Genomic DNA, 11653 nt, shown 5'->3' with positions numbered 1-11653 from the left:
CGCTGCCCGTGCCGCCCAGGCCCTTTCTCTACCGCCGCTCGCCCACGGACTCCGACGTGTCCCTCGATTCCGAGGACTCCGGGGCTAAGTCGCCTGGCATCCTCGGCTACAATATCTGCCCCCGCGGGTGGAACGGTAGCCTGCGGCTCAAGCGGGGCAGCCTCCCCGCGGAAGCCTCTTGCACCACCTAAACCCCACCCACATCCCCATCCCTCCAAGGCTGAGCTGGAAGAAAAGTCACAGGCTCAAGGAGCCCAAAGGGTCTGGCCTGTTTGGATAAGGGATGGGAGGGGGGAGCACTGGGCTTGGGGATGGGTGAGAGACCCAAGCTTGGGTGCCAGCTCTTGCTCTACCATTCAGTTAAGATGTGACCTGAAAAGTCCATTTCTCTGTCTGACCCTCAGGTTCCCTTCTATTTAATGTAGCTTTGGCCAATGCAATCTCCAAACGTTTAAGTTTCATCACACACACACACACAGTGCCTTGGAAGAGGTAGGGTGATGTCTCTATGGACCCTTAGACTTGCCATATCCAGTGTTCCATACTCCTCCCTCCCCTCCTGGTTCTGCAAGTGAGGTGTGTTCAGAAGTTCCTAGGCCTATGTAAGTCCCACCGCCAAGTCCTGGCTTGACCATCCAGTTCCCTGGCACCAAGTCCCAGGCAGGAACAGCTGTTTTCCATCCCTTCTCAGGCAAGGTCTATTTTTACCACAGTGACCTTTAGTGGAGTCTCCCAGGCCAGCTCAAGATGCCCTGCTGGCCCTCTGGAGAGAAGAAGCAGGAAGATTTTCCCCTGGCCTTTGTCATGCTACTCTCTCCAATTCAGCTCACACTAACCAGGGCATCTTCTCTGCAGCCAGGAAAAAGAGCTAGATATAAGGCAATGATTTTCCCCAGGTCTAGGACTTGGGCCTCCAGCCCATCTATCCCTTTTGGGCCCATTCATGGCAGGTTCTGGTCTCAAAGCTGAGCTGGGGCTGGGGCAAGAGGAAGAGAAATGCAGCTGCCTGTGTCTTTACCTGATTGTCCTCAGTTTGGGGCTGTCTATTTGGAAAGAGGGAAACAGAGTATAGGAGGAAAGCAAGCTGTGACCAGGATGTCTAGAGGAGGTTCTAGCAGGAGATGGGATTGGCTCAGAGGGCCTCTGAGAGCTCTTTGAACCTTGAAATGCATTCCATAGTATTAAGAAGTGGGGGAAGGAGGTGGAGGAGGATTGGCTGGGCTTAAATTCCAGAGCGGATGGGTTTGGTGGTTGAGGCCAGCATCTGCCTCTGTTTCTGGCCTCCTAGGAAGTGCCCCCTTCTCTAGTTTCAGATCCCAGCCCCAGTGTCCATATCATACCCAGAAGATTGGACATTGTCCCACCCCATTTCTTTCCCTTTGCATTCTGGCCAAGCTAGAGCTGGCTGCTCAATGACCTTGGAAAGTCTGGCTGTAAGCCTTAGCCTGTCCCTTAGACTTTGATGGCACTGATCCTAATTCCCAGAAGGGAATTGGCTGAGTTCTGTAGTTTCCAGAGTTGGCTGGTAGTGCCTTCTAGAGGCTCAGAATATCAGCTTCAGAATACTCTAGAGAGCTGAAATTGGTCAAGGATCAAGGGGATATAGGTGAAAGGATACCAGGATGTTGCTAAAGGTGAGGCCCAGAGTGTGTGTTGGGGACTTACAAACCCATTAGGGTGATATTTGATCTGGAACCAAGTGAGACTGGGGGAAGTTAGGGTCAATATGAAAGATAGTCAGGGGTGGGTGGGGGTGCTTTGGCATAAAGGAGTGATCCCAGAAGGTTCCTAAGGTCTAAGAAATAGGGCCATGGGTCCTGTTGGTAGGAAGATGAGAGTGTGCTCCTGCTCAGTTAACGACAAGTAACTATATTTACCGAAGCCCCCACCTACTGCAGGGTCCTTTATAGCACAGGAGACTGAAGCTAACCCCCCACCACCACCACCACCACTACCACCACCACCAGCAGGAAGAGACACGGTGAAGCCCCTGCTGCAGTGGCATAGAGGGTCCACTTCTACCTGCACATCCCCCAAGGGCCAGCAGGAGGCAGCCTTGTGAAGTTGCGGCTCCTAAACCAGTCTCTGCTGTTCTCTTATTGTCACTGCCCTCTCCCACCCCTCTCACCCACTAGAGCTTGCCTGTGTTCTGCCTCTTGCCTTCTATAGAACTCGGCTCTGGCCCTCAATAAATGCTTCCTGCACTCTTTTGCCTTCTGTGTCATTTTCGATTGTATCTGAGATCCTTCCCTTCTTCCCAAGGAGGCCATGGGACTCTAGGTAGCTGGGCGTATTGGAGATACATGGGTCGGGGGGTGGAACATCCATGAGGAGAGATGAGGAACAACAGAAAAACTTGCAGCCATAGAGGAAGTCCCTGGGTTGAAGTCCTGGTCCTGTCATTGACTAGCTGGGTGATCCTGGGTGAGCCCACTCCTCCAGGCCTCAGCTTCTCCATTGGTAGACTGGGGAAAGTCTAGGCAATGTCTCAAGATGGTACTGTCCAGGCCCTGACCCCAGAGCACTGTCACTAGAGTGGGCAGGACCAGGACCCCAGTGCTCTGGGGCTGCTTCCTCATGGAGGGTCAGGGCTCTAGGGCAGGAAAAGGAGACACCATGAGAGGTCACTTCTGAGTCTGGACAATCCCAGTGAAGATGGGATTCTGATTCTCAGGAGTCCTTCTCTTGACAGGAGCATCTTTTGCTTGGAGAAGGGCATTGTGGCCCACCTGTCAGGTGAGGATAAGCCTGCCCTGGGAACATACCTCTCTCTTCCTCTCTAGAAGCTCAGGCCCAACAGAGGCAGGAAGCTAAGCTCAGGGAAGTCCACAACAGAGTCCAGGCTTCTGTGCTGAGAGAGTATCAGACAGTCTTTGCTGGTACCCAGATGCCAATGTTTCCCACCCTGGACTCGGGGCATCCTTGCTAGGTCTACCCTTTCTGGAAGTGGTTTGTGAGTCCCTGACCCAAACTTCATCTTCAGCCACGAACTTTTCTGAGGATAGTGTCCTACTGCCTCCTCTCTTCCCCATCCCCAGACACCTCAAATCAAGTTCACCCCAAACTGAACTCGGTTTCTTCCCCCACCCCTGCTTACTCCTCCCTGTTACCTGCCTTAGTTGCCTAAGCCAGAACCAGAGGTGTGAAGCTCCTCCCTTTCCTTCCTCCCAGACTCAGCCCCTGAGCCGGACCTGCAGGCTCTCCAGAGACCCTTCAATTCACTCTCCCTGCCATCTTCCCCTTGTCACTGCCCTGGCCCAGCCACCCCACTTCTCACCTAATGACAGTGAAATCCTCCTGCCTCCAATCTGGCCCCTGCAACCCATTTTCCACATAGCACCAGAGATCTCTTTGGAAAATGCCAATCTGACCACTCTATTTCCCCACTTTAATCTCTTCAGCAGCCCTTTACAGACAGAGTTTCCTTTTCAAAAGCCTGCTGGGATCTGGCCCCTGCTCACCTGTCTAGGCTCATCTCTCAGCACTGCCCCTCACCCCCAGCAGTTCTGGCTCTACTTGCCTCCCTCTACCATCCTTACACGTGACATGGTCTCTGCCTGCCACGCCCATGGCCCTTCTCTGCTCAGGGAGCTCCCATTCATCCTTCAAGGCCCAACTCAAACGTCTATTCTGGGAAGCCCTCCCAACCAGCAGCTGAGCTGCTAACTCCCTCCCCTGGACACTCCAGAGCATTTCTCAAAGCTTGTTTACTGGGCTGAATCTGACCTGGCTGAGCTCCTTGAGGACAGAGCCCCAGCCTTATTTATTTTCAGTCCTTAGGGAGGGCTCAGGGAATGTGAGAAGGTAGAGAGAAGGAGGGAGAGCAGGCCAAAGGAAGGGAGGAGGCAGAAAGAAGAAAGGCTGGAAAGAAGAAAAGAAGAAAGTAAAGGATAAATCAAGCAAAGATAGAGGAGAACAACTCATTTATCCATCCATCCCTCCCATTCAATGAATACCTACTGAATTCCTATCAGGCATTGTCTTAGGCATTAAGGATAAAATAGTTAACAAGCTGAAGCTACCAGCAGCTGACCCGTCACATTTCCAGGTGACTTTGGTGTGTGCATATGTGAGTGTGTATGTACATGTGGATGAAAGCCTTTCTGTCTGCAAGGGCCTACTGCCGGGGCACCTGTCTTCCCTGGGGCTTGGTGATTTTCGAGTCTGGCCCCAGCTCCTATTGCAGCCTGAAATTAAGCTGTGACCCACGACAAGGCAGGAATGAGTCTTGTCAGCTGAAGCCAGAGCTGGCTGCAGGGCACACCCTGCTTGCTGACCTCCTGCTGACTGCCGACACAGACACCACGGATCTCTCAGCTTCCCGACAGAGGTGTTAATTTTGAGGGTCTGATATTCCCTCCTGCCTACTGTGGTCCCATCCTCTCAGGTACTAGGATCCTAGGGGAGCTTGGGGAACTGTGGGGAGTGGGCAGAGATGCACAAGTCCCAGAGCACCTTTCCTCAGCAGAGGAAGGGCCCTGCCAAGGGTCCAGGGAGTTTGGAGCCTTGTGGAAGCCTGTATTCTGGATTGGGAGGACACGCAGCTAAGCTCTAGGTTACTCCACATTAAATGGGGAGGGGGTGGCTAGCCTTGGAGGTGGGGGTTAGGTAATGGCTCTGCTCAGGATTTCAGGATCTTTAGGCAGTAGAGGGGAGTAACTTCCTTGTCTATCAAATGAGAGAGCCTTCCTAGCATCTGTGATTTTCTGTAAGGGATAGTGTTTATCAAGAAACAGATCTGTGGACTGTGGCTTCCTAACATCACAGAGCCTTCTCAATCATCTCATGACCCTCACCCCAAATGCATGCAAACACACTCATGCTTGCATACTGTTTTAGGGGGGTTGTGGCTGCCCTAAAGCTCATCCGTGGATCCCCATGATTTAGTCCAACCTCCTTATGTTAGAGAAGGGGAAACCAAGACACAGAGCTGGAGAGCTACATGTTCAGAGTTACTGAGGAAGTCAAGGACATACATTAGACTCCAAGTTGCCCAGCTTAGTGGGTGTGTGGGGCACAGACAGAGGCAGATCATTTTCTAAAGGAGTATGGGAAACCTGAAGTACAGGAGAGGGGCTCTGGGGTGACTAGTCAGGCAGGGACCTCAAGAGTTCTGCCTTTTCTCCTGGGGGCAAGTTAGAGAACCTGGATTTGAGACCTGCAGGGGTTCTCCAGGCTCTCAACCTCATTGGATTTGTGAATCTCTTTCAAGATTCCTGGGAAGTGTTATGAGATACAAATGGAGGGACAGAGGGAGAGGGAGAAAAGGGGTGAGGGAACAGAGAGCGCACAGGAGGTAGCCCAGGGATGGGGAGACAGGGAAGATGGGTGGTGGTTTTCTCCACTTTGCTGGGCCAGCCTGTGCCCTCAAGCCTTAGAGCGAAGTACCAGGAACAGGAAGGGAGCCCCTACCTTGCAGACCCCAGGGTAGCCACAGACTATACTCCCTTACCCCAGCTTTTGATTAGTGCTCTCCTGGGTCAGCAGATAACAGTGGTGCCTGAGACCCCTGTCCCCTCACCCCAGTTGTCCCAGGCACCTACTTGCCTCTGACCAGGTTGCTAGCCTGGGGAATGCCCTAGAAACCACCCCAGAAGAGAGAGCTAATTCCCTAGCAATGCAGAAGTTGATTTGTGCAAACTGAGCACTTCCCTCTTGCACCCTGGGCCCCAGCCTCCTCTGAACTGAAACCCCCGAGGCCCTTCCAGTTCAGACCTCCCTTGCTTGTGACATTAGAGTAGACCAGAGGTTTGCAGGGAGGTCTGGGGATGGGAGGCAGCCTGACCCATCTGTGCATATCTCTCCTTCACAGGATGATCCCTGAGGTGCAGAAGGGGCCAGTGATGATGGCTGTCATGGGGGACCTTGCTGGACCAGGTAAGGCAGGCCCAGCCCAGTGCTTTCTTCAGACTCCATCCTTTCTCAGGCCCAGACTGGTGCCCACTCTGGCCTTCTGGACCCAGGCATGGGCAGACAGATGTGAGTTCCAGGCCTATGTGAGGGAGAGCCTGTGGAATCTGCTGCCTGGGCTCAGAAGCGTCCCGAGGCACTGGGAGTGGCCTTGCCCTGTGTCCACTGACTGACCCAGGAGCTAAGGTTGAGTGCCCCAGCCTGTGCCCTGTACTCAGCCAAGGCCTTACCTCAGCCCTAAATTGAGCCTGAGGGTCCTAGTCCCCGGTCAGCCTTTCCTCTGGCCATAAGCTCCTCACACACTCATCCTTATTTATTGTGATTCTGAGTCTCATCAAGGCCTCAGGACAGCGCAGGTGGACTAGCTCCCTGGAGGGGGTCAGGATGGAAGAGCAGGCTGCCTAATTGCACTCAAACCTTTCTACTTAACAGCCAGCTCACGTAATGAACAAATCATCTACAAGTCTATCAACTTTGTAAAACCTTTTGGTATAATTTTAGAATCTGTTTACTTTAGAAAACTTCGAGCATTTAAGGAATTAATTCAATTAAGTCTTTGCCTCCAAAGCTGTTTCTTTACTATATAGTTATTCAATAATATAATACAATATTGATACATCAATTTTTTAAAATATTCATTTGCCATTGACTTGATGTAAATAAAATTCAGACAAAACAGACATGAATGACTTTGAAGCTGGAAGTTCCTCCTGACAGAACCATCTGGAGATAACCACTGTTAACATATTTGTGTAAATTCTTCTTCTGTTCTCATATATATATTTATGTAAATGCATATACATGTGAGCTAAATACTATCTGCTGTGTTCTTTGGTTTTCTTGTTTTGTTTTTCATCTAGCAGCATACCAATCTAATATGATTTGTCTAGCTGCCTCCTTCCCCTCTGCTCCTCGGCATACCACTGTTTGGACATGTCACATAAATTTAACATCCCCAAATGGTGGCCATGAAGCTTGTCATAGGTGGGATGCTTAGGGGCGGAGCCCAAGGACTCTTATGCAAGTGACTTATTGTGGGAGTGTTCTTAGGAGAGGGGAAGTAAGGAAGGCGGCATGGGGTGGGGGGGGATTGCTCAGCAGAGTCCATAGTTCAGTCTGACCCTGTAGGGCTCTCCAGCCTGAACTGCTCCACAGAATTCATCTGACCTGGGGGCAAGGAAGCTAAGGCAGTTTCCCTTCACTGAGACTTTCTCTGCAGAAGGTGACAGTGTGAACCATCAGCCACTAATAAAGGGCAAATGGGCAGCATCCACCACAATTTTAAACCCCATTGCAATACACTTCCTTGTACCTGTATCTTTGGACATATTTATTCAACTTTTTCCCTGAGAATAAATTCCTAGAAATAGAATTAATCAAATAGATTTTATCTTTAAAAAAATGCACTCAGTTTATCTGCCTGGCATTTGAGACTATGGTATCATTTATTATGTATTTAGGTATAGATATTCTTTCATGGCTCGGCACCAGTAGCTCAGGGAGTAGGGCTCCAGCCACATACACCAAGGCTGGCAGGTTTGAGCCCAGCCCAGGCCTGCTAAACAACAATGACAACTGCAACAAAAAAAATAGCTGGGCATTGTGGCAGGCACCTGTAGTCCCAGCTACATGGGAGGCTGAGGCAAGAGAATTACTTAAGCCCAAGAGTTTGAAATTGCTGTGAACTGTGATGCCATAGCACTCTACCAAGGGCGACATAGTGATACTTTGTCTCAAAAAATACATACATACACACACACATATATATATATTCTTTCATATTTTTAAATAGGCAATACACTTTCTTCTTAAAAACAGTATGATTTCACCTAGTCTCTTAGTCTCTTAGGGTAAAAAATAAAACAACAAAACAAACAGTAATGACAAAACAGTGTAAACAATTTTTAGGCTCCCTCCTTCCCATGCCCCATAAATAGTCACTGCTAATATTAATATTTGGTGATCTCTTCCTGGAGTTTTCAATGCATGCACAAACATCTATCTGCGTTTTAACATATAAATAGGATCTTACAATACATGTTCTTCAGAAACTTATTTCTCCCCATCCCAATTAACCTACAGTGGATTTCTTTCTGTTCTTTGCATGTACCTCTTTATTATTATTTTTATGTCTAGTGTGTACCTCTTTATATATTTACTGAAAGAATGAAAGAAAAGCAACCTCTTTTTTGAACGGCTAGTTAGAATTCCACGAATGAAGTGACACATGTCACCTGAACAACCCTCAATGCTGCCAGGTAGCCACGTCCATCTCTAGTCCATTCACCCTCCCATACTATTCTCTTAGATGACTTTGGCGCCCCCTCCTTCCTCTCCCCTCAAACCTCCAATACGCCTCAAACATCCTCATTCTCAGCTAATGACCTGGCCTCTTATTTGCCTGAGAAAAATGAAGGACCTGGAAGTGAATAGAACTCGTGCAAGCACTCTCCTTGCATCCCTGCCTGTGTTTGAGGTTTTCCTTTCAGATACTGTAGTTGAACTCCCCTCACATCTGCCTGGTGCCAACTTCTCTGGTTCGGTACCCGACACTCTGCCCTCCTCTGGCTCTGTGCAAGAACGGTCCTTCAGCAATTCTCCTTCATCTCTGCTGTTCCCATCAGCTAACACACATGCTGTTACTTCTCCCTCTTTACAAACAAAGCCCTCTCAATTCCATAGCTGCCTCCATCTACGGTCCTTTAAAGCAAACTCCCACAAGCAGTTGTTTATATTTTTCTTCCCACCCTCTCATTCTCTCTTTTTAATATTTTATTAAGTCAATTCCCAAACATACACAAAGTAGAGAGGACACATCCCCACGGCCCCTCCTTTATTCCTAAATTCCAAGGCTAATACCGAAGAGCATGTCATTTCATCTCCCAAATTCTTCTGAATGCATCAAAAATAATAAAAAGGACATTGCTTACATGCCACAAAGATATTAGCCCGGTGAACACAATTAGCCGTAATGATTTAATACCACTTAATACGCAGTTCTATACTCAACTTTCTCCAGTTTTCTAGTTTGTTTTAATCAGGATCCAAACGAGGGCCACAGTTTTTATTTGGTTGCTATGGCTCTTAAATCTCCTTTAATCTAAAACAACCCCACCTCCCCTTTTTTTCCATGTCATTCATTTGTTTGTTAAACCAGGCCAGTTGTCCTGTAGAATGTCTTACATCCTTGGATTAAGCTCATTGCTTCCTTGTGGTGTGGCTAACCTTGTTCCTCTGTCCATTTTCTGTTGAACCCTCTCCAATCAGCCTTTCACACCCAAACATTCCATGGAAACTGCTTTAATGAAGATTACTAGTATGACCTCTTGTTGCTACAGAGAACAGCCGATTTTCAGTGCTCATCTTACTTGACATACCAACAGCATTTGACTCCCTTGGTCTCTTAGGGTCCCTGAAATGCTTTCACCATTTGTGTACAGGGCACCACGCTCTCTGCCCCACTGGATGCTCCTTCCCAGACTCCAGGCCTACGTCCTTCATATCGCCTTAGTCTAAATGTTGGAGGCTCCAGGGCTCAGGCTTTGGCTGTCTCATTTTTTTTCATGATCTCACCCTATCTTAAATATCATTTATACAGTTGGAATATGAACCCAGGTGTATCTGATTTTCTTTTCTTTTTTGAGGAAGAGTCTCACTATGTCTTCTTGGATAGAGTGCTGTGCTGCCATAGCTCACAGCAACCTCAAACTCCTGGGCTCAAGCAATCTTTTTGCCCCAGCCTCCTGAGTAGCTAGGACTACACGCACCTGCCACAATACCCAGCTAATTTTTCTATTTTTAGTAGAGATAGGGTCTTGCTCTTGTTCAGGCTGGTCTTGGAACTCCTGAGCTCAAGTGACCCACCTGCCTCAAACTCCCAGAGTGCTAGGATTAGAGGCGTGAGCCATCGGGCCCTGCCCAGTGTATCTGATTTTAGAGATGGACAATGCAAGCCGTGCTGCCCACACAGGATTCTCTCCTGCCAAGGTCCTCACCCTTCTTATCCCTACTGTCTTCCAAAAGGCTTCTCATGTTGGTCAATATAAAAGTATGCATTTATCTGGTGGAGAAAGCACAAAGGATAGCGATGGGTTCCAAACTACTAAGGATAGTCATCAACTCTGAAAATTCTGTATATGTCTGTAATAACTAAACCTAACTATGAGATAAGAATTAATTATAATGTTCTTCCTTGAGTAACAACAACAAATTCCATTTATAAGCTCATGATGCCCACATTTTTATCTCCAAGTTAATTTTGTCTCATGACCCCCACATTCACATGTCCAACTCCTCCCTCAACATCTCAGCTGGATGTCTACCAGGCTCTCCAAACTCAATGTGTCCAATTTCAGAGAGTTTGAATAAGGACTGAAAGTAGATAAAATAAAAATTTGTTCACTTGGAAAGATGAAGGTGTTTAAGTGATAAAAACCAGCTACAAGCCTATATGCTATGATTTTGGTTTGGTTAAAACATACGAATACATAGTCATTAGAAAAGGTATGAAAAGACATAGACTAAGGTGTTAAGGATGGAAATCTCTGGGTGATAAATAATTGTACTTCTACCTTTTTTTCTATCTATTTTCTGACTTTCCTCAATGCACATATATGCTGTTTTTTTTTTATAATAATAAAGACTACTTCAAAATTAAAAGAACACATCTAAAACCAAACTCCTGATCGTTCCCCAAACTTTCTCCCCCCTCGGCCTTTCCCTGTCTGTGAGAAGCTGCCCCATCCTTCCAGTGGCTCAGGCCAGGGGCCCTGCAGTCACCCTCAACTCCTCTCTCTCTAATATCCCATATTCATGGTTTACCTTTAAAAAAAAATCTAGAACCTGATCATTTCTCACTACCTCCACCACTAAGGGCAAAGAACTACAGGGAATTCATGGAATAAATGCAAATGGCCAACGAACTTCTGAAACAGGGTGCAATTTCAGTGAGTACCAAAAACACATGCAAATTCAACTCTGAGGAGTCATTTTTGTTTATCAGATGGCAAACATTTCAAAAAATGATGACCCCCGGCATTGGCAGGTGTGGGGAGAAAGTGTACAAGGCATTCGTACACACAGCGTGGGACGCTGTGATGAGGTGCCTCGAGAGGCAGCACCTGGAGTGGGGGCTGGGTGGTAAGTACCCCCTCTGGCCTCTCCCGGCAGTCCCTTCCCTGGACCTGGGCAAGAAGCTGAGTGTGCCCCAGGACCTGATGATGGAGGAGCTGTCACTACGCAACAACCGAGGGTCCCTCCTCTTCCAGAAGAGGCAGCGTCGTGTCCAGAAGTTCACCTTTGAGTTGGCAGCCAGTCAGCGGGAGGTAAGTAAGCTTCCATGTCACTCTTGGGGAAACTGAGGTCCAGAGAGCCATTGGTTAGGCTAAAGCCAAACAATGAGCCACGCTGGAGACTGTGATGTTCCGGATTGAGCCCCTTCTTTTCTGTGTGATCCCTGAAAAGTGTTACCTCTTCGGGCATCTTCCCAGATTCAAAATGAGCTGGTGTAAAGGGACTCTGGCCAGAGAACAGCCATGTTCTCTAGGCTAAATTTGCAGCAGGCAAGATCTAGTTCAGACTTGAGCTTTATCTAAGAAGGAAAATGCAGGATGCCTTTTTTTTCCTTCTTCTCCCTGGGGGAGAGTGAAAGGCCATAGAATAATCGGCTGGTAGAGAAATAAGCAAGAATGGTTTTCCCAGGCTTCAGGAAGGCAGCAGGCAGCTTCAGGTACTTCTAATGAAG

General features: G+C 48.2%; 2 protein-coding genes across 2 annotated transcripts in view; both read left to right on the top strand.

Annotated features, from left to right (window-relative positions):
* SYNPO (synaptopodin) overlaps positions 1-259 on the top strand; it is a 14431-nt gene extending 14172 nt beyond the window's left edge. Inside the window, 1 exon segment of the mRNA XM_023515458.1 lies at positions 1-259. This exon segment is cut by the window's left edge and continues 172 nt beyond it. Within this exon segment, the coding sequence (XP_023371226.1) occupies positions 1-191 (191 nt within the window). The 3' untranslated portion in view covers positions 192-259.
* A 5554-nt stretch (positions 260-5813) lies between these two features.
* The window catches only part of MYOZ3 (myozenin 3), an 11593-nt gene continuing 5753 nt past the window's right edge, over positions 5814-11653 (top strand). The window contains exons 1-2 of the mRNA XM_012808489.1: positions 5814-5877; positions 11080-11234. Of these exons, the coding sequence (XP_012663943.1) occupies positions 5814-5877; positions 11080-11234 (219 nt within the window). The remainder of the gene's footprint in view (positions 5878-11079; positions 11235-11653) is intronic.

Source organism: Otolemur garnettii, unplaced genomic scaffold (assembly GCF_000181295.1).
Source record: "Otolemur garnettii isolate 467f Iridium unplaced genomic scaffold, OtoGar3 scaffold00003, whole genome shotgun sequence".
Taxonomy (NCBI): Eukaryota; Metazoa; Chordata; class Mammalia; order Primates; family Galagidae; genus Otolemur; species Otolemur garnettii.
The sequence above is the reverse complement of the archived record's forward strand: the minus strand, read 5'-3'. Positions and strand labels throughout refer to the sequence as shown.